Below are 22,188 nucleotides of genomic sequence, written 5' to 3'. Positions count from 1 at the left end.
TGTCTCCTGGACCTGGGGGTCACTCACATGAGCTGCCGCACTTGCAGATGTCATAAAGATATCTCACCCTTTATTTGCCCGTTCTTTAAGCAACAGACGCATAAGCTACGTACAGCTTCCAGTTTGACACTAGCAAATGCCACTGTGAAGGGGGGGAGGGGCGTGCTTCCCGGTGCACAGATGTGAGCTCACTCGGGCACACAACAGAGTGACACTGAGAGGACAGACAAATACAGCCACCACAGCCAGCATGCTTCCCACGGTGGCAATATGCTTGTCCAGCGTTCTCAAGTAGCTTGTTTTGTCCTTTCTTAACCTGCCAGCATGTATTGGTCCTATAACTCATTCAATAAATAGTCAGAGTTTGCTGACTAGTCTCTTGTCTGTGGAGCTCCTGTATGGTTAATGTGTGGTCTCTTCCTCATCTTCCCATAAGCTAGCATTTATAACTAAATATACATTCGGTCTGGAAAGTCTACACGTTCTCGGTGGACTGCAGGAAGAATTGAATGGACACACTCTGGAGCCAAAATGCCTGCTCAAAAGTCTAGCTCTAAAACTGGTGAGATGGACTCGGAGGTTAAGAGCACTGGCCGCTCTTGCAGAGGACCCAGGTTCAATTCCCAGAAACCACACAGCAGCTTGCAAACATGAGCGACTCCAGTTCCAGGGGATCCAATGCTCTCTTCCAGTCTCCTTGGGCACCAGGAACACATGAAGTACAGACACACCTACAGGCCAAACACCCATACACATAAAGTAAAAATTCATTAAAACCTACTTCTGTCACTTGCCAGATACGGACCCCTGGGATGCCGACTGCATCTGTGAGTCTTAGCTGAGATGTGCGTGATGTAGAAGTTCCTTTATTGTAACTCATGAATCTGCTTTCCACAACGATCACACATTACAAAGCTAACCTCACCAGACATGTCTCAGACATGATAGGCATGAACAGATATACTTATCCACGTCTTCACCACAGTACGTGTTCCTACATCTGCCTCTGTTCTTGGCTTACAGAAGATTCTCCTAAGCACTCAGAGACCTGCAAACACAGAGCCATGAACTCCCATTCCACTCACTAACACAGGCAGGGCAGTCAACATTACTCTCTACTGGAACACTGTCACCCCAGGAACAGTCTCCGGGACTTGCCACCATGAAAGCCAAAGTCCACACACCTCACGTTTATCTTCTGTCTCAAGCCACCTTCCTTTCCTTAACTCAAAACTCTCAGTGTGTGTGTGTGTGTGTGTGTGTGTGTGTGTGTGTGTTGAGAGAGAGAGAGGGAGAGAGAGAGACAGACAGACAGACAGACAGACAGACAGACAGACAGACAGAGACAGAGAGGGACAGAGAGAAAATTCTGTATGTAAGCAAGAGAATTGCATGCATGTGTGTCTGTGTATCTCTCTCTCTCTCTCTCTCTCTCTCTCTCTCTCTCTCTCTCTGTGTGTGTGTGTGGGGGGGGGGGAGGAAGAGAGAAAATTCTGTATGTGAGCAAGAGAATTATGTGTGTGTGTGTGTGTGACAGTTATATGTGTGAGAGAACCCTATATATGAGTGAGAGAAGTGTGTGTGTGTTTGAGAGAGAGAGAGTTATTTACCACAGTCATCTTTGACTTGCACTTGCTCCTCAACCTGTCTCACTGTCTGGGAATGGGTGTGTCCAATCACATGATTTCCAAGCCACTGAATCACACAGTCCCTTCTGTCCTCTCCTAATGGACCTCTTGGCAGCTGAAACAGAACATTTGCTTCTTGAAATACCTCCCCTGGCTTCCCTTACCTCACACTCGCTGACATGCAGCTCACACTACACACCTACACACACACACACACACACACACACACACACACACACACACACTGACTAGTCCCCTGCACAGGCTGTCTGTCTCTCCTTCACTTTCTCCCCAGCTCATCCTACCCACTCCTGAGAGTGTGGATCCTTTCAAATGCTCATGGTTGGGCTGGAGAGATGGTTCAGGGGTCAAGAGCACTGGCTGCCCTTCCAGAGGACCTGTTCAGTTCTCAGCAGCCACATCAGGAGGCTCATAATTGTCTATAATCCCAGCTCCAGAAGATCTGACATCACTGGCCTTTACAAGCATCACACACTCATGTGCCCATTCCCACATGTAAACACACACATCTACATAGAACTTAAAAGTAGTAAATGATTAAAACACTCATGATTTTCAATATTAAACCTCTGACTTCACTATGAAGCCCCAACTTCCATATCCAGCTGCTTGCTGGCCATCATATGAACGTCATGCCTCAACAATAACAATGGCCGAAGAATCACATTGGGGGTCTGCATCCTGGCTAGTCCCTCTGGACTATAACACCCTCCACAGTCATAAGCTAAATCTCAGCTTCCTCCATCTTCCAGTTCTTTACCCTAATACCTTCTTCTCACACAGACCCTCTCTAACCTCTAACCCCTCCCTGCAAAGAAATCTCCAAACTTCACCCAGCCCAGTTTAGTCCTGTCACCAAGACTGTACTCCCAGGGTCTTTACAGCATGATTCTATCAGAAGCCAGCTTTTTGTTACTGTACCTTATTCCTGAACCCCCCCCCCCCTTAGATAGAGTATCCAAGCCTTTAAAGAGACAACAGGGGTCAAAGCATACCAGAAACAAAGCCTTTATTTTATTCTGTAGAGATGAGGAGAACACATTTTGCAAGTGACTTGTTTAGAGGGCTTGGGGACATAAACAATAGCACCTTTTCAGGCCTGTCATTCAAAGATGGCAGGAACAAAGCCCCTTTGTAAATTGGGTATAGTGTACTTAATGGTATGATGGTTGATTTCCTTTCATAGAAATGACACATCTAAGAACAGAGGCAGCACAAATATTCTTACAAAGGTCTACTATGTTGTGAATCTCGGAGGTTCTCTATACACATCAATCAATAACCATGATGGGCGAGACGTACTAAATGTCGCCGATCAATCAGCCACAGGACCCTGCGTGGCATCGTTTGTTACTCCGGGCTGCTGAGCAATTATGTTCCCAAGCATTCGACAAAGGTTATTTTTGTATCTCGACTTCTGATTTAGCTGTAAGATGTAAAAACCCCACAGTAAGGCGATGTGCTGGGTCATGAGAAATGGCTTAAAAGTAAAAATGATAATTCCATACATAAATCCTCAGTGCTAAATCCTTAGGATAAAAAAAAAAAAATCCACTGGCAAAGAAATCCTTACTTACAGGGGAAAAGAACACCAAAGAGGGTGGTATGTGCCCTGAAAAATCCAGGCTCAAAATTAAGTTTTTTTGTTTTTGGGTTTTTTTTTTTTTTAAGGTATCAATTCTCGGTGTTCAAATAGGGAAATAGGGCCTGTCATCTGCTACATATCAAAGGTAATACCTTTATGAACTGTTTTTTTTTTTTAATTTCTTTGCTTTTTCCTAAGTTTAGTTCATATTGATTGTCTTACTGATCTGCCCATGTTCCCAGTCTCTTAGCTCCTGTCCTGTCCCCACCGGTGTCTAGCCTCAACCAATAGATAAAATGCAAAGTCAGAAGTAAGCTGAAGACATTGTATTCGTGGCAAGGCTCCTGTAGCTTCGAAAAGGAAACATTTAACCACAAATCTAGAAACACCATCCAGGGATCCTGGGGGGAAGAGAGGGCACAGGTCATAACAGAGGAGAAAGATTTAGATGCCCTAGCTTCTGTCCTACCACATGAAACGTTGTGTTCTCTGCTTGGCAACATGAGCAGAGGCGGAGGGGTGGGTGAGGAGCTCCCTGTACTGTGCTGGTGTCTGAGTGCAAGGTCAAGAAGGAAAGTACTATGATAGCCATGGCCACTGGTACAGCTGTATCAGCAATGATGCTGGAGCCATCAGCAGGGACCCAGAAACCTTCATGGTCCTTTTCATGTACTTGACTGTCCTCCATCCAGTTTCTGGATGAACCACAAAATCAGTTTTCACAGACTGTGTTCCACCAGAGACCAGAAGCAGCAGGCCACACACCGGCCCTGGTACTTATCAATTTGGGAAAGGAAGGAGAAACACCACTGCATCGATTTGGACATGAGTCAAAAGTAAGCTACATGGGAATATACATATGAAAAAATAATCACACAGGTAGTTTTGATGGTGTGGCTTTAAAGGCCATAGGGATTTAGAAGCCTTATAAGAAAGGTTAATGAAGTACAGGTTGAAAAAAAAGAGGAAAGGATTATAACATATAACCTCAAGAGCTCGAGATCAAATCATGTGCGAAGACCTTTATATAACAAAATTATCGTCTTTAAACATTAACACACGGCACTCTAATCTTTCTTATATTAATACCGAATTATTAAATTACAACATAATAAAAGGTGTGATTGGAAAGTGAGCACTGCTTTGAAAACACGTTCAGATTTCATTCTTTTAAAAACCCAGAGGAATTGCCAAGCCCCACGCTGTCTTCTCACAAGGAACTCTGCTGCCGCTGCCAAGGATGGAGGCGTCTAGCCTGATCCAGAAGCGAGTTACTATGTAACAAGCACAAGTCAGAGGCCAGCTCCAGATGTGGCCCATCACCTGACTCCCATCCCCCCCTTGTTGAAGAAACCCGTCAACCCAGCATCCTAATTTCCGGTGACACTCTGTCTGCTCTACACGGGAGGACTTTGGGGAGACCTGCACCAATGTGCGCTTCAAAGGGAGCAGAGGCTTCACCAGATAGCCTCGAGTCTCTGTTTTGGGGGTGCAACCAGCAGAATAGGGGGAAGAGCAACCGTGATTGTATAGTTGGGGGAGTTCATATTGAGTTTTAGGTTTTACCAACCAGCCTCAGTACCTCATTCCTACTGAGTGCCTGGGAACCAATTTCCATCAACAATAGGACCATTTAAAGCTGTGGTTCTCAACCTTCCTAAAGCAGCGAGTCTTCGTGTTGTGGTAACCCACAACCATAAAACTATTTCCCTGCTACTTCACAACCGTAATTTTTCTACAGTTATGAATCGCAATGTAAATACCTAGTGAGCCGGATACCTGATATGCGACTGGTCACTGCCACTCGCTGCGAGTTGTGACCCACAGGTTGAGAACCACTGGTTTAAAGGTTCATTCCTTTGGCAACATCCACATCTAGAGACTCGATGTTTATATGGAATGATAGCCAGTCATATTCTTGTATTAGAGTCCCTGTTACAATGGAGAAAACAGAAAAGGACTTCAAGTACTATTTATTTCCTGTGACGGTCAAAAGGCTGTTGCGTCACAGCCCGTAGTGAGTGGGCTAAAATAGGCACAATTGCTATGCTTCAATAATGACATCAACCAAAACAAGCGATTTCTCCAAGTTTCCCTTATGAATCTACCCATCCAAAAAAATCTATTTCCATGAGGGCTGGGAAGTGTCCGTTTCACACAGCATACACAAGCAGCTGGACCGCAGCTCAGCCGACAGGGCGAATCTCTTGTATCCGCGCGTCCCAGACTCTTCTATAATTCTTCTCTTGGATCCTTCTGTGTCTCCTGCGTGGCTTGGTCTTCCTCACTGGGTGCCAGCCACGTGAGATACACCTTGACCGGGTCAATGTGCCAGTGTTTGTGAAATGATACTGGAATCTGATGGGACAGGTAGTCCTTGGGGTAATCTACTGGCCGAGCCTGCACAAAAAAAAAAAAAAAAAAAAAAAGTTTCGGTTTCCTACTGATTAAGAATGATAGGACGGCACAAGGCAGAGGGACCTTGGAACACCCAATCCAAATGTTGTATCTCCATCAAATCTCTCCCTCGGGGCTCAAAGAGTCTACAGAAAGGGGGAAGGGTAGAAGGAATGTAAGAGCCTGTGGGGACGGGAAGACTCCACAGAAACAAGGCCTTCGAGACCCAGTAAGACTGACGCACTTACGGAGCATGCGCACGGCCTGCACAGGTCTAGGCCGGATGGTGTCCCGGCACTGAGAGGAAGTGGACACATGGTCCTATCCCTAACCCGGAAGTTATCTCCAGTTGATAACTGCTCACAAAGGAAGAATTCGTTTTCTCCAGAGGAGTCTCACTGGGTATGCAAACCATACCCAAGGGCAGGCTCCAAGCTCAGCAGTAGATGGCCAACACAAAATGAACTCATTGCTATCTTTAGACGTGTGTGTGTGTGTGTGTGTGTGTGTGTGTGTGTGTGTGTGTGTGTGTGTTTAATTTGGGCTCCCCCATCCTATTTTGGTTTGTTTGTCTTTATTTTATTCTGATTGAGTTTTAAATCCCTGTTTGTTTTCAAATGAGAGGGGAAGAGAGGGGGGTGTGGATTTATGGAGAGGAGAAGGCAGAGAAGAGCTGGGAGGCACTGGGCGAGGGGAACAGGATATACTGTATAATAAAAACATCCATTTTCAATTAAAAACAATGATTGGCTCAGCAGGTAAAAGTGCTTCATGCCAAGCCTGAGGACCTGGCTTCCACCCTGGAGCCCAGATGCTGCTTTAACCAGTTGCCAGAATGCACCTTGCCTAGTGGCCTTGATTCTGGCCTGTGGTTTTCATGTGGGTTCAGACAGCAAGCCTCTGTGATGGGGGCCCCATGCAGGTCATCTCCTCCTCCTCTCAGCCCCACACTGCAGGCCTTTTTGGCATTAGCTGCTGTTTAAGCCTGGGCTCAGCTGCCTCTCTGACTCCTTTCCGAGTGCTGAACCACTTGCACATGGAGTGCTGCCGGCCCTGAACTACTAACCTACTTTGCTCTCTCACATTCCGTGTGTGTGTTGGGCTCTGGGGACACAACAGAACTAGCACACAGCCTGGTGGCAGGCAGCAAAGTCTCACCTGGCCATCACATGCACATTGTGACATTCCTCACCCACTCACACAATAAGTAAAGGCAAATCTTTTACATTGTTATTTCAGAAGAACTCTTTCTTTGGATCTTTGAGACAGGATCTCTCCACACAGCCCAGACTGGCCTAGAACGTCCTACGGTGACCAGGATGCCCTTGGATTCTGAGATCTGCCTGCCTCTGCTTCCTGAGTGCTGGGTTTTAAAATGTCCACCATAACTGACCCAAGATAAACATTGATTCATATTACAACCACTTCGCTTTAATCATTTGGTAGTGACTACAGGAACCTTAAAGCTGGGAGGGATAGATTTTCGACTACTTTCCCTCAAACTCCGTGCTCATTGCCCTGAATTTCTCTTGATTCATTTCTCAAATGTTTTACGTCCTGTGTTCCACACTTCGCTTCCCGGAAACGGTTGGATCATGGTAATAAACATAAAAGGCTTCCTCGGTAATCCACTGAAGTCAGCGGACTGTGATATAACTTCTAGGAAAAAATTAAAAATTAAAAGAAAGAAAGAGAAGGAAGAAAACTCATTTCCTAGCTCTCTTCCAAGAAACTGCGAGACACGGGTTGTGCAGGAGCTGAGGGAAGATGTTCTCGGGGCTCAGGCCATCTACCACCCCGACATACCCAGGGGAGGTCTTTCAAGGAGAAAACATGAGTTCACTGTAGGGAAAAGTGGTTTAATTCTAGTCCTGACCTACAAACAAAAAGACTAAACCTGAGAAAAACAAAATGCTATTTAATGTCACTGTTCACGTTCCCTAAGACTCAGAAGAGGAATGTGCCCGAATGAGATGTGCCCGAAATGGGTTGAGAACAAAAGCTCTTGTGTTCAGAGGCAAGATGAAACCAGACATGATCCGGTCCACACTAATCGAAGCATGCACGACAATGTTCATAAGTTGCCTATAAATTTATATAGCCACTTGTTTTATAGTCTAACTTATTTAGCCTATAATACTAAAATCATCTCAATTATTAAAATAATATGTAACCCACTTTTTTAGATTCTTTCATTGTATGTGAATGAGTGTTTGCCTGCATGCATCTGTCTTAAGGTGTTATTGCTGTGAAGAGACACCGTGACCAAGGCAACTCTTATAAGGACAACATTTTAATGGGAGCTGGCTTACAGGTTCAGTAGCTCAGTCTATTATCATCATCAACATGGGAAACATGGCAGCATCCAGGCAGGTATGACACTAAAGGAGCTGAGAGTTCTACATCTTGATCCAAAGGCAACCAGGAACAACATCTTTTCTGCCCAGGGTTGAGCTTGAGCATAGGACCTCAAAGCCCACCCGCACAGTGTCATGCCTCCTTCAACAAGACCACACCTCCTAATGCCTCCCCCTATGAGCCAAGCATCCAAACACATGAGTCTGCGAGGGCCATTCCTATTCAAACCACCACACTATCACATGCACGCCTAGCGCCCACAGGGGTCAGAAGAAAGCACTGAATCCCTGCAGCTGGAGTTACAGATGGTTGTAAGCCACTACGTGGGCACTGGGAACCGAACTTGGGTCCTCTGCAAGAAAATGACAAGCTTATCAGATATGGCCCGGTGAGGCACTGACCTATGGGTACAGCGGTGGAGCTGTGGCCTTATTTGTGTGCTCCACATCAACACTGAGGGCGATGTTGGTGGGCATTGTATGTTTTCATCCTGTCTTCCCCAAGCCGAGTTCTCTCTTCTGAGCAAAGCTTTCACTGATTCCAGTGAGGTGCACACATGTAAAAATGATGTTCTCTGTAACCAAGCTAAAGGGAACGGAACAGGTAGGATGGCAGTGACTTCAGACATGAAGGGCTTGCCTCCTACCACTCATATTCAAACAGTATATACAGAAGAGTGATTTTTGGAAATTCCTGCTTCCAAGTCTATCACTAGTTTTTATTTGATGCCCAGAGTCCTGAAATCATTATTTATTTTTACAAATTCTTGTCCAGGTTAATGTCTGCTTTTTTTACGCAGAGAATTCACTGAGCATTGCATATTGCCTTATCCATCAGTGAGGTATGATTTCGGAACAGGTGATCTAAGCCTATGATTTCACAGTGACCTACCCTGATAGAAACAGAGGCCTGGCCAGTGCAGCCTTGAAGGATGCTCTGGTTCCCTCTCCATCTCTCATATATCAGGTATTGAGGTGTGGGTACCCTATCTCAGATTCTCCCAGCACAAACAGCATAGAGATCTGGGTTGACACATTACAAACTTCAAGTCCTCTTCAGATCCAATCACACTCTAAAAGATGGTAAAGTGAGCAGACACGGCAGTGTAGGTTGAAGGCGTAGGCTATAAACCCTCTGTGACATCACGAAGGGTTCAGATTTACTGTGTGAATCAGAGAAACCGAGAGTTTAAAACATGAGGAACATCACATAACTTTAAAAACAATCGTTTCTGAATTATCTTCAAAGGACTCTCACTCCAGGATTACATTATCTTTCCGTCTTCCTAAGAGGAAGGAGCTGCTATAGGAAATCTAATTAATCTTCATAAGTTACGTCCTTTATACACAAGCAGCTTGCTTTATTTTTCCATGAGTGAAACATGAAGACATGGGGTCTGAGAAGCAGGAAAAGAGAGTAATTCACTTTCTGAGCTATCATAAAGATAGCATAAGGCACAGGCTTAAAAGGAAAGACATCTTAAGGCCTGGACGTGTGTGTGCCTTCCAGCAGAGGCCACAAGTAAGGGCTCCATGAGTTTCCTCTAAGAAAAGCTCTACCCTTTGTCCCCCTGCACTCTCCTGGACACAGGCATGTTCTACCTTCATTGCCGATGTTTATATGTTCTTTGCTTTGTTCAAGTTGCTTTTCTATAGTGAGATTCTGCCATGCTCAATTTTCTATATTGCTAGGATTGTAGATTTTTTTTAAAAGAATTATTTATTTTATGCATGTGAGTACACCATAGCTGTCTTCAGACACACCAGAAGAGGGCATCAGATCCCATTACAGATGGTTGTGAGTTACCATGAGGTTGCTGGGAATTGAACTCAGGACCTCTAGAAGAGCAGTTGGTGCTCTTAACCACTGAGCCACCTCACCAGCCCAGGATTGTAGATCTTAAGTGCTAAGATTTGTTACTTATTGGGAAAGAATAAGAGAGAGAGAGACAGGCAGGGAGGGGGAGAGGGAGAGGGAGATTGGGAGATAATGAAGAAAGGAAGGGAGAGGGGGGACAGAAGGAAGGAAGGTCAGAAGGAAGAGCTGGAGAGATGGCTCAACAGTTAAGAGCACTGGCTACTCTTCCAGAGGACCCAGGTTCAGTTCCCAGTACCCACATGGCATCTGACAATCAACCATTACTCCAGTTTTCTGACCTCTGTATGCACCAGGCATGCACGTGATACATATACACACACGCAGACAAAACACCCACACATATGAAAAGATAAAGATAGCATTCCCCATGGAACCTGTCAGCATCTTTCTTAAAATTTTTAAAATATGAGAGGAGGAAGAAATAGACTCCCCAGGTGAGGAGGACTCCCCACCTGAGATGGGAAGAGAAATGCTTTCTCACCTGATGGAAGAGGGGGCTGTGTGTCACGGGAATTCCCAACCCACTGAAACACATGCCCAGGACCATGTCGTCGGGAGCGTCATTGCTGTGGCATCGGCAATTGCTCACGAGAAGTCTCCGGATGGCTTCCCTGCTGAAGACCATGCTGGCAGAAGCAGACAGAAACATGGGGTTAGAGTGATACCACGGTGCCTGTTTGACCTGACAGAGGGCTTCGGTTTGAGACTTGAACTCCTGAGAACGGCGGTGACAGGAACACTTCCACTGACAAATGGAGAAGACAGTCTGTAAGCTGTGTGGAAGCAAAGTCACCTTAAGAGACGTTTACCTCCCTAGTAGAGACTTTTATACATATCTCCTGTAACCAAACCCTATGTGATGTCACTTTTCTAATGTTACCATGTTATTTTTTGTCAACTTGACACATGCTAGAATCATCAGGAAAGAGGAAACCTCACTTAAGAAAATGCCTCTATTAGTTTGGCTCAGAGGCAATCTATGGACCCTTTTCCCAATTAATAAATGACGTGGGAGAGTCCAGCCCACTGTGGGTAGTGACGCCCCTGGGCACGTGGTCCTGGGTTGTATAAGAAAGCAAGCACAGGGAACAGCCAGAAATGGCACCCCCCCCCCCACGGTCTCCACTTCAGTTCTTGCCCTGACTTACCTCCATGATGGACTGCAAGGTATCAGATGAAATAAAGCCTTCTCTCTAAGTTGCTTTGTGTCATGGTTAAAACATGTATCATGGTTAATCACAGCAACAGAAAACAATGCAGGGGTGGACAGGCAGTGACCTCTCTCTGTTTTGTTTTGTTTAAGGCAGGGTTTCTCTGTGTAGCTCTGACTGTCCTGGAACTCACTCTGTAGACCAGGCTGGCCTTGAACTCAGATCCGCCTGCCTCTGCTTCCCAAGGGCTGGGACTGGAGGCACGGACCACCACAGCCTGGCTCGCAACCTGTCTTCAACAATGCTGTGACGCCATGTGACCTGGTGTGTGCGTCCTGGTGGAGTCTCAGCCCACTCTGGTCTTTTTGTGTTCTCCCCACCCCAGCATCTCAGGCAGCAACATTTTTCTCATACAGCCTTCTTGGCTTCCCTTGACAGCTGGGTTCTGGATCCACATGACACCAGGGGACCCGAGTCTGAGGAAAGACTGTTTGCTACCACACCTGCTGGCCTGTGTAACAGAGGAAGGCAGCAGGGCCAGACACACATTCTTAAAGGCTGTCCCTTTAATTGGAGACTCTGCAGCAACGGTGGAAATTGAACTTCTGGAACCTCTGGAAAGAGCAGCCAGTGCTCTCTACCACAGAGCCCCCTCCGGCCCCTAATCTGCCTTATTTTAAAAAAAAAAAAAAAAAAAGCAAACACAAAAACCAAGCAAATAAGCAAACAAACAGAAAACTTGATTCTTAAGCCATATTGTTGGTAACTCCCAAGTGGCCCTGGACAAAGTATACAACGCTGTCTGTACCTTTTATCAAAGGCTTACTGAAGGTATCAGCTCATGAAGATCACCTCTACATCTTAGTGAAGGAGCTTTTAAAAACCAAACATCGCGTGACTCATGTCATCGCTGTGGAAATTAAACACCAGTTGTTCACACATGGTTATTTACTTGTTCTCTATACCTTGAAAAGCAATGAGTCCCTTTGCTACAAAGTGGGGCCATAATGAGAAAGAGACACAGGTGCCGTCTACAAATAATTTATAACTTAAGTGGGAAGCGGCAAAGTAAATAGGCAATTAGTTGGTAGCGGGTTACAGGATGTACTGTGCAAGCAAGCGCATTAGAAAAGCATCCAAGCTCGACTGCACAGCTGCTGGCAAGCAGGCCTGGTCAATGATAGCGACCGCTAGTCTACGGGAGACCCGCAGACACAGGAAGCTGGGAAGGGAAGCAATGCTTAACAGGGGCCATGTTCAGAGAAACGAAGAAACCATGTGTTTCTGAGAAACTGCAACAAGTTTAACATGGACTCAGACAGATGAAGCTGGAAGGACCAAAGGGCACCAGGGGCTTTAGGAACCAGGATGGGTGGAGGGCATTACCCTCTGGTCACGGGACATGGAGAAATCAATTCAGTACTGGTCAGGAAGCTTCCTTTCTGCTGGCTACCAGGTTATCAGAAAGGAGAAAGCCGTCACTCAGCCTCCGCTGTTTTCTGTGTCAATGAGAATTCTCCCTCACACCAACATTCCTACCTCAGTATCATCCTCCTGTGATGTCACCAGAAGGTTGCCACCAAGGCTGAGCACGAATCAGGGCCATGTTTTTAGACTTCTAAGACTGTCAGCTAGAAAAACCTCTTTGTGTTAAAAGTTACCCAGGCGCAAGGATTTTGTAAAATCAAAATGGGCTAAGACAAAGCCATTCCAAACCAAGATTTCATAACATAGGAAGGAAAGGCCCTGACCCGTCAACAGCTCCTACACTTTAAATAACACTGCTTGGTACATTGTGACCATAACTGTCTGTGGCTGATATCCAGTTAAGACCGTCCTTAACACCCACTAGTAAAGGCTTCAGCAATAACAGACTAGATTAACTACTCGATTGATTTACCCATAAAAAAAATCAAATTAAAATCTTTCCCCATAGAGTTTAGGCAGGTGCTTCATTTAAAACGATTGATTTTTAACTATTATTTAAAAACCTATAAATCTTATACAAATATTACTTAATTGCCTAATCTAAGATTCTATACTCTTCTTTCATCAAATATGATTTATTAAGCACCAGATAATTTAAAATTTTAATGACTTTTTTTTTTTCTGAAATCGAAAGCCACAAGCATTTTATTCCGCCTAAAAAGACAGTGAAAACTCATTGGCTGTTTAGAATCAAGCACTGTTATAGGGATATTCCCACCACCACACACTTTGACCTGAATTTTGTATTTCTTCAAAGGATAAGATGATCTTTACGAGATCTTCATGTTTCTAAACTGTAATGTTTACTTTTCTGTAATAGAAGCAACCGCCGTCTAAGCGAACCCATGTGCCAGAGCAGACAGACAGACCTCAGAACCACAGACCATTTCTGCCTGTGCAGGAAGAAAAATCTAATGTCCAAAGTACAGGGAGTTCGTTCTGGACTCAATCACCGACAGATGAAAAATATTTGTTTGTATTCTTTCCATTATCCCGGAAGATATAAAAACTATTTCCAGCTGTGCATGGCGGCATTCCCCGGAAATGTCGGCCTCACTTTGAGGCAGGGGGAGAAGCTCCAGGTCAGCCCAGGATACACCGTCAGATCCTCATCTCAAAAGGGTACATTCCGGAGCATTTGTGTTGGGATAATATGTATTAGAGGTGATCAGAAACTGATTGAAGGTTTGCAGGAGCTTGGGCAGAGGTCACATTTTATCTAAAGGCCTTGAGCACCTGCAGGGGTTCCTGGACTCTTAACCTTAGGGGATAACTAGAGATACAGAGAAGAGATGGCTGCCTCGACAAGCCCCGCCCCTCCACTCACTCACCCGCCTCCTCCTGTGACGTAGCTGTAGCCGCCTGTTCCCAGACCGTAACCATAGCGCTCACCTAGAAACACCGGATCTCTGGAGTCATAGCAGCTAAGCAAGTGTCGGAGCCTGGAGATGCTGAGGAGCAAAGAGAAGACTTATTTAGTTCTGATGTGGCTTCTGGATAAAGTGTTTAAAGGTGGAATCCAAGTGAAGAATAAATGGATTAAAAAAAAAAATCCAAACATGAACACAGTACATTAGAAGAGAGGAGTCAGAGCCCCGCCAGGCCCAGGGGTCTCCCTGGGGGCAGCAGTGTAGCAGGTGAGTGACCGAAGGTGGTCAGATGCTGTAAATCTCTTTAACCAGACTGTTTCCAAAGTAAGTGCTGCTCAAACCTCACCTCTCCTCAAATAGACTAGGGTTGTTTTAACAGTGGGTAGCCAAAAAGAGAGCTTCCAGAGGATAAGTAGGCTTGTGCGGGCATGGGGGGTTGTTCTATCAGGGTGGGGCTGGCAGGTAGGAAGAGCCCTAGTCTAGAAAGGTGTTCCCACAAATCCTCAGGGAACGCTACATATCTTTCCTAAGACTTCCTGGGCATGAACTATGGTCGACATATGTATCCCTTGAATAGTTTGGGGTCCACTTGTCCAGAACAGTGTCAACAGCGGCAGCTGGCAGGGGTCAGTGAGAATGCCCACAAGGTACACGTAGGGCTGCCCTGAAGAACAGCAACAAGATCACAGGAAAATAAAATATAAAACTCACTTTTTAAAGCCAACAAACATGTCAATGTAACAAAGTACACACACACACACACACACACACACACACACACACACACGTCTTTAAGCATTATACCATTTTGAGCTGGACATGTTGGGGCACACTTTTAATCCCACCAAGTTGTCAAGCAGGGGGAGGTGGATCTCTGAGAGTTCAAGGCCAGCTGGGTCTACACAGTCAGTTCTAGATTAGCTACAGAAAAGGGGGGGCAGAAAGAGGGAGGGGAAATAGGATAGAGACAGAGATGGGACAAGGGAGGGAGCAGAGCAGACAGACAGACAGATGGAGAAAGAGGTTAGGAACTGAGAAGGGGGTGGGGAGGAGAGAAAAGAAAACCCAAGATAACACACAGAGGCCGTTGAGATTTCCTGGTCACCCACCAACAAGCCTTAACATTCCCTTTTAACGCTGACCAGTGATCCTTAAAACTAATTTTCAGATGACCCATAACTATGGGTTCAAAATCCTAATGAACGAAGCTTCAAGAGGCCTCTGAGACCAGTGAGCTCACGGTGGGTGTCACAGGCTCTGAGCAGAGCAGCTGCCAACGGACCGGGGAACAGCAGGCATCCCAGACCCTCGCTGTCCTCTGCTTGGGGACAGTGAAGGTGACAGGGAATAGACTCGCAAACACGCACAAAGGATCCACCTTTCCTAGCCTTACCCCCAAAAAGAGTGGGTCTGGGAGAGGCAGAGGCAGCTTTACTGTATAAGGGCAAGACAAAAGCAGCTGCAAGCCCTCCCTGCAGACGCGTGCTCCAGAGTCTCACCCGTTTACAGCCTGTTACAAGATGTAAGACTATACGTAGGCTTAGAATGTCTGGAGGTTGGCAGCTTCTGAGGGAGCATAAAGCACTGTCCCTCCACGTTCTGCGGGGTTTGGCATGAAGGTTAAACATTCTAAGCACCTAATTTGGAAGCCGTCTGAGGAATTCATCTGCACAGAGAGAATGGCTGCACTTGCTAATGGAGGGAGGGGCCATGCTTGAAGATCTAAGGAAATGAAAGTTCAGGAGGTAAAAGATGAAGCTCCTCCAAACTTTTTTAAGGCAAAACAGGTCTACTTTTTGAGCTTAGAAAAACAAAGACAAAAAAAAAAAAAAAACAAAACAAAAAAACAGGGGTTAGAGGTGGTTCTGCAGGAGCACTGGCTGCTCGTGTAGAAGAGCCAGGATCAATTCCCAATACCCACGTGGTGCCTCACAACCATCTCTAACGCCAGCTCTGAGGGATTCAGCGCCCTCTTATGGTCTCTCCAGGCACTGCATGCATGTGGTGCATATACATACATGCAGGCAAAACACTCATAGGCATAAAATATTTTTTTTAATTTTAAAATAAAAAAAATAGAAAATTGTTTTTCTCTTCTTCCCACATATTGTGAAATTGTCAATTCCACCTACAACATTCCGTATTTTAAGGTTAAAGTAATTTAAGATTCCTCTGGGCTTCTTACACCACGGATGAGTCTCATTTTCAACATACTGTTGAATGGCTCAGAGACCGAAAATGCAGTCTGATAATTATCACCCATCCGCATTTGCTAAAGAGTAGGAATGTGGGTGAGTCGGAGAGATTTCAACTCCATCTAAGGGGATTTGGCCCAGGAAAAGCATTTCACTGAACAATCTGTTCCCATTTCAGGCACTCCTGAGTCTCAGGCATGTGGGGGGAGGGGGGAGGAAGCACGTCCGTGCTCTCTGACCAGTACCGCCTGAGCTGCCTGTGTAGTGCTTGGCAGAGCTGACAGAGTTCACCAGCAGAACACCAACCTTTCAAGGCCAGGGGATGCTTTATCCCAGCCTATTATGGTATTGTATCTTACAGTTATAGAAAAGTTACAGACACAGGATGAAAGCCCAGGCCCCCTTGCCCCAGATTTCCACTTATTCCCATTTACTCTAGAGCCTCGTTCGCAGGCTCCCCTTCGTGTATATAGGAAACAGAAAGGCATAATATGGATTTTTTTCATGCTCCTGACAACACACACACACACACACACACACACACTAATTCTCCTCCAAGTGCATATATTATACCCTTTCCTAACCATTCCAGTGTGTGTTTCCCAAGGGCAGAAAAGTCCTCAGCTTCAGGAAATTTAACACTGACATGGTATGTTTCTTTAAAAATCAGCCACACTGCCCCTACATATTTAACCAAGAGAAATGAAAGCCAGATGTCTACACTGAGACTTCTCTGTGACAAGGCATAGCGGTGGCTGGGGCAGCAGCTCAGCAGCTAAGAGCACCGGCTGCTCTTAGAGAGACCGGGGTTCAGTTCTCAGCACCCACTTAACAGCTCCAGGTTCAGATCTGATGCCCTCTCTGGTCTTAATGGGCACTGCACCCATGTGGTACTCACACACAGATACGGGCAAAATATATAAAATAAGACAGAGGAATCTTTAAAAATACATAGTAGCCTTCATTATAAATAACCTGAAATCAAAACGTTGCAGCAATATGTTTAAGTGGACTACGGATTCTAATTTTTATGAACCGATGTAATATGTAACAGCGCCCCTGCCTCGACCTTATGTTTTTCTTCAGCTGGTAATTGCTGCCTCGTCTTTGAATTCTCAGGCTTTTCTTCTGCAGTGTCTAATTTGCTGTTAATCCTGTTCAAAAGGTTTTTTTCTTTTTCAATCCCTGACAACAGATTTTTCGTGTCTATAAGATTATTTCAGATGTAGTATAGCTTCCATGCATCCCCTCTGAAAATATGAGATAGAGCTGTGACTACTTAAAAACAGAATAATATATACATATACATCATATACATATAGTATCTAATGGCAATGCTACCAATTCTGGAAAATGTCGCTCACTGTTATGGTGTCTCGGTCTGCCCAGTAGAAAGACACCATGCCGAGCCCCACGGAGTGCTCACTGCCATTCCTTCTGATCATTTTGGTGGGATCTGTCTCAGCATAGAGGAGCATCTGCCGAGTACTTAATGCCAGGGTTGTGGCTTGGAAGTCTGTCTGTTTGTTATTGTTTGCTTGTTTGTTTGTAGCTTGAGACAGGGTTTCTCTGTGTAGCCCTAGCTGTGTTGGAACTCACTCTGTAGACCAGGATGACCTTGAACTCAGAGATCCTCCTGCCTGCCTCCCGAGTACTGGGGGTAAAGGTGTGTGCCACCACCTCCCTGCTTTGTTTGTCTGTCCTCTATTTCCGTGTCCTATAACAGCCTTGGTTTCCTGAGACTCTCAGCCCCATCCCTTTAACACAGACTCTGTGTAGGTTCCAGCCAGTCCCTCTTCCTAAGCAATGGCTTGGTGTAGCCAGAAGGCAGTCAACAGGGCAGATGGTAGGTATCTTAAGACCACCCGTCCCTGCCACTCTGCCATCACAGAAGCAGACATAGCTGTCGCAGGTTTTGACTATGAACACTTGTAGCAGGCAGAGCCAGTCCCAGGACGAGAGGGACTCTACTTACCTGATTAGCGTGTCATCGTCCACAACGACTAACCATGCAATTTTGTTGTGGCTGTGATTCAAAAATTTTTCCAAAATGGCAAAGGTTTTTCCACAATGACCTACAGAAGGTGAGGAGAGACATGTCAATGTTTTATTTGTTCTAAAATATGTAGGATTCATTTGACTTTTTTCAGTCTGGAAGTATCAGAAGAGCCTGGCATGCAAAGTAATAAAAGGGAAATCGTTCTAGAAATGAACCTTCCGTAATTCCCACATAAGCGGAAGTAAGACCTTCCCTCCCTGAGTTGCTTTTGGCCATGGTGTTTTGTCACAGCAACAGAAACTCTAAGTAGGACAATGTCTTCAGGCCCAGCACTTAGGCAGATGTAGGAAGATCATGAAAACAAGGCCAACATAGCGGCTTTGAGGCCAGCCTGGGCTACTCAAACTCTTTCTCAAAAGCCAAGCAAACTGAAACTGCTTCTCACTCATACACAACCTGACAGACTCCCAGCAACTTTCTAATCAGAATATTATCACCTATAAAACTGCTCAGTGTGCATCTGAACGCTGCAGAATGCACCAGGCCCTCAGCAGGTGTCAAGGAAGGAACTGGACCACAGATTCGGAAGGACACACAGTAACTTGGTGCCTCCTGTGCCAGCCATGGGGAACTGCAGAGCTGGGAAAACCCCGCTGCTCAACTTTATTGTACCTGCTGCCCGCCCAGTGCTAGGCGCAGCGCATCCCTCCTAAACTGCAGAGCAGCTGTCTGTGGCTCAAAGTCCCATGTGAAAGCCAGACTGTATCTACAGATAAAGACGCCCAGTGGAAGAGGAAAGGAAGAAAAACCTAAAACAAGAAAGTCTACTGCTTAGATCTCCATCTTTCCTGACTCGTTGCATTTACAGTATGGGGGAGAATTAAGGACTCACCCCTGTCCGTATTGGGAATTCCCAAATCCACAGTAGGGATGGTAGTTTCTGCATAGTCGCTGTAGTATTCGATAAGGCTGGCCTGTGCCGCCCATGTCTTCTTTACGATGGGTACTAAACATACAACGGAGGGGACGGTCATAGCCATGATGAAAGAAAGAAACAAAAATTCAAATCAGCCGCGTGACCCACCCCCCACCAGAAAAGCAACATTCGAAGTGCCCCAAGCCTCGGTGCTCGCACCCGAGGGACCCCAGTGCCCGCTCTCCCGTGGAAGTGCTACTGGCCAGGGCCCCTGGTGTGCACATCCAGCTTCACCTCTGCGTCATAAGACACTTGTCAGATAACACTGCTTTGTTTTGACAAATTGGGAATCATTTCTCTTCTTCCAAAAGTTTAGTTCATTTAACTCTCCCACAAATAAACTCTTAAGATATTATCTGGAAGCTGGAGAGACAGATCAGTGATTAAGGGCCCTGGATGGCCTTGTAGAGAGGCCCCAGGTTCAGGTCCCAGCTCCCCCCTGGTGACTCAGAACTATCTGCAGCTCTACTTACAGGGGATCCGGTGCCATCTTTGGGCATCTCTGGACGCTGGGTATATTTGTGCTACGTATAACATACTACATGCAGGCAAAACACTCAGACACATAAAATTAAATAAATTAAAATGTATTTTGTGTGTATATGTGTATATGAGTGTGTGCAATGTACATGTGTGTAATGTACGTGTGTGAGTTTGTACACGTCAGCAGAGGCAAGGAGAGCTTGGGGTGCAGGTACCCATCACTCTGGGGGGTGGGGCAAGGCCTCTCGATGAGCCTGGAGTTCATGCCACCCAGCCAGGCCACGCGGTCAAACATATGAGCGAACAGGGACCAGCGCACATCCAAACTTTCCACCAAGGAGGAAAACCATAGTGAATCCTTTTCTCAGGGGAGTGTCCCACTGAAGGCATTTTAAATTGGAGCGGAGTAAAATAAAAGTTTATTCCTCAAAAATTATCATTCAAAAAGAAGAGATTTCAGCTGCACGGGTAGCATAAATCTTAGGGCTTTCTAGAGTCAGCGAGATCCCTCTCTGTAAGGAACAGCAGAATAACCCAATTTTACCCTTGAGAATTTACCAGCACAACGGTGTCCTGTTACAAGGGACAGCTGGACAACTTATGAATGTTCAGTCCGCCGGATGTGAACATGCTATGACGTCAAGAGTGAAGGGCTGTTTGGATTCTGAGGAATTTGCTATTATCAGCTGGCAAACGGATCTTTTTCTCCAGGCTCGGGTCCGAGACCAAAAAGGGCAGTCGGCTAGTGTCTGCGATGCCCTGAGAGAGGATTAGAGACACACACGTGTGCCTAGTCCTCATTTGTGTGCAAAGTGGCCCTGAGCTTGCAAAGCAGCCTTCCCGACTGACCAAGAACAGCATCCGGGACACCTTCAGCCTTTCGACGGCCAGGTGGGGTCGGGTAACACTTGGCTCCCTCGGCCAATTAATTCTGAATCACCTCATCTGACTAGTGGAAGCAGGGTGGGTTGTCACCGTACCTGCAGCCTCTTTCATCAGAGATGGCAGCTGCGACACAGTCTAATGAAGCCTCCCATTGCCTCCCCGACATGATCATGGCAGTAAAGAAAGCTAATAGATTTTGTCTTAAAAAAAAAAAAAAAATCCAGAAGCAACAGTGTTGTTTGTTTTTAAGAGCCAGAGGAAGCTGTGAATAAAACTAATGGCTGAGGAGGTCCCACTTAATCTTTTTAATTAGAGGGAGCCCACAGAAGAGCATCACCTCATATCTAAAGTGATGGACAAAAACTACCCACTCTAGGAGTGTGAGACACACGGAGCAATGCAAAGGAAACACTTAAGGGTTTCTGGCGGCTCACATGGCGCGGTGAAGACCCTGGGACCTGAGAGGAAGTCGCTGAAATGCACATTAAAAATCAGACGCCTTTTCCCTACCCCCACGTTTCAAAAGGTGTCAACATGTATTACCTCCTGGGGCCAGAAAGAAAACGTAACTTCTTTTTGCTATGTTCTGAGAATTTTCTAATCTGTTTCTGTCGGAATCCAGGCAAATTCAGTGGCAGCACACTGCTCCTTCGTGGTTAGGGACACGCGTAAAAGAAGTTAAGCTATTCAAACTGGGTCTTGTTATCCATCCATTGAAGTGGCATAATGGATTAACGCTGTCATTCTGTATTCTGTCCCTCTTCTTCCACAGAGGTGGCGGGAGGTCATGAACCAGGAGGCAGCATGACCCACTCTCAGTTTTTCAAAAAAATACACCTTCTTGCCTGTTTTATTTTCCCTCCCCTTCACTGCCATTAGGTCTTTGCTCCTTCAAGGACTTTCTACCCCCAGAGAACAGGAAGAAAGGAACGCCAGCCTCTATCCATGTATTCTGCTTGGACGGTAATTCCATCTGCCGAGGCCCCACCCAGTGTGTGCTATGGGACACACGAAGGCTTCAGCTCCTTGCTATCCTTCCTCGATGCTTCTGACGAGGAAAGACCTAACTGTGCAGCTCCTGTCCAACTTCCAATTGACCTTGAGCATCAACGTGAATACCGTACACAATTTATCAACTGAGCTCTCAGATATATCCAAGTACAGTCAGGTGAGAGCAGAGAGCCGCAGTCCTGCCTCCTGGCTCCATGGAGAAACACTGGAGGTGTATCTGGGGCTGAGGAGAAGGCTCAGGGTCTACAGCGCTTGTTGCTCTTGACTGTATTCAGCTCCCAACACCCACACAGCGGCTTACACTCATCCTAACTCCCGTTCCAGGGAACTTGCTGCCCTCTCTGACCTCCAGGCATGTGCATGGTCCACAAATGAATGTCTGTGCACTAAAATAAATGTTAACCGTGGATTCTACCTCTAGGTGGAGACATGCCATTGTCTCCTTCCGTCTGGCCAGCCAAGGACCCACCCCTCAGGAAGACAGGTTCAAACCGTCTCACAATTCCCGTCCCCAGTGCCTCCCTACAGCTTTTGCTGTGTCTGTCCACCCTCAGAAAAGTATAACCTTTCCTTATTTACCATTCTCCTTTTTCTAGATGCTGGCTGGTGCCCCCAAGTATGCTTTCTCGGGGACTCTGGATTTCTCCAGTTTTTCCTGTGTCTCCATGGCTGCTCAACTCAAACCCATGGCCTCGTTGCCACGCCCCACATCTGGGCAGCTGTCAAGACTTAACAGTTTCCCTCCTTTGCAGTTTTTCTTTTA

The 22,188-nt window shown here is 46.0% G+C and overlaps 1 protein-coding gene across 1 annotated transcript in view; it reads right to left on the bottom strand.

The window, feature by feature from the left end:
- Positions 1-2,684: 2,684 nt before the first annotated feature.
- Positions 2,685-22,188, bottom strand: part of B3GLCT (beta 3-glucosyltransferase) — an 82,668-nt gene continuing 63,164 nt past the window's right edge. Inside the window, exons 11-15 of the mRNA XM_080940539.1 lie at positions 18,963-19,076; positions 18,047-18,146; positions 13,838-13,957; positions 10,349-10,493; positions 2,685-5,634 (exon numbers count right to left, since the gene is read on the bottom strand). Of these exons, the coding sequence (XP_080796665.1) occupies positions 5,467-5,634; positions 10,349-10,493; positions 13,838-13,957; positions 18,047-18,146; positions 18,963-19,076 (647 nt within the window). The 3' untranslated portion in view covers positions 2,685-5,466. The remainder of the gene's footprint in view (positions 5,635-10,348; positions 10,494-13,837; positions 13,958-18,046; positions 18,147-18,962; positions 19,077-22,188) is intronic.

Source organism: Micromys minutus (genome assembly GCF_963924665.1).
Source record: "Micromys minutus genome assembly, chromosome: 29".
Taxonomy (NCBI): Eukaryota; Metazoa; Chordata; class Mammalia; order Rodentia; family Muridae; genus Micromys; species Micromys minutus.
This window is presented reverse-complemented; position numbering and strand designations above follow the sequence as displayed.